Here is a 525-nt window from a genome sequence, read left to right on the forward strand (position 1 = left end):
CCCGCGCCCGCCGCTGAGCCCTGCCTCCCTGCTTGCTCCCAGCCCAACAGGGACGGCCTCACGGAGCTGGTGGCTGGTGGACTCTCCTACTGCCTGGGCATGGTCTTCTTCAAAAGCGACGGCCGCATCCCCTTCGCCCATGCCATCTGGCACCTCTTCGTGGCCATCGGAGCCGGCATCCACTACTATGCCATTTGGAGGTACCTCTACCGGCCCGGCGCGCTGGAGCCTAAAACTCCCAGCCCAACAGGGACGGCCTCACGGAGCTGGTGGCTGGTGGACTCTCCTACTGCCTGGGCATGGTCTTCTTCAAAAGCGACGGCCGCATCCCCTTCGCCCATGCCATCTGGCACCTCTTCGTGGCCATCGGAGCCGGCATCCACTACTATGCCATTTGGAGGTACCTCTACCGGCCCGGCGCGCTGGAGCCTAAAACATCCTGGTAGATGCCTTAAAGACATCGTTTGTGCCAACTGGCACGTGCGGGCATGGAGGGGAGCAGGGAGGTAGCCTCCACCGTGGGCT

The 525-nt window shown here is 63.6% G+C and overlaps 1 protein-coding gene across 1 annotated transcript in view; it reads left to right on the forward strand.

Moving 5' to 3' along the window:
- The window catches only part of MMD2 (monocyte to macrophage differentiation-associated 2), a 3,063-nt gene extending 2,538 nt beyond the window's left edge, over window positions 1-525 (forward strand). The window contains exon 6 of the mRNA XM_010285549.1: window positions 243-525. Coding sequence (XP_010283851.1) covers window positions 243-446 — 204 coding nt within the window. The 3' untranslated portion in view covers window positions 447-525. The remainder of the gene's footprint in view (window positions 1-242) is intronic.

Source organism: Phaethon lepturus, unplaced genomic scaffold, assembly GCF_000687285.1.
Source record: "Phaethon lepturus isolate BGI_N335 unplaced genomic scaffold, ASM68728v1 scaffold28454, whole genome shotgun sequence".
NCBI lineage: Eukaryota > Metazoa > Chordata > Aves > Phaethontiformes > Phaethontidae > Phaethon > Phaethon lepturus.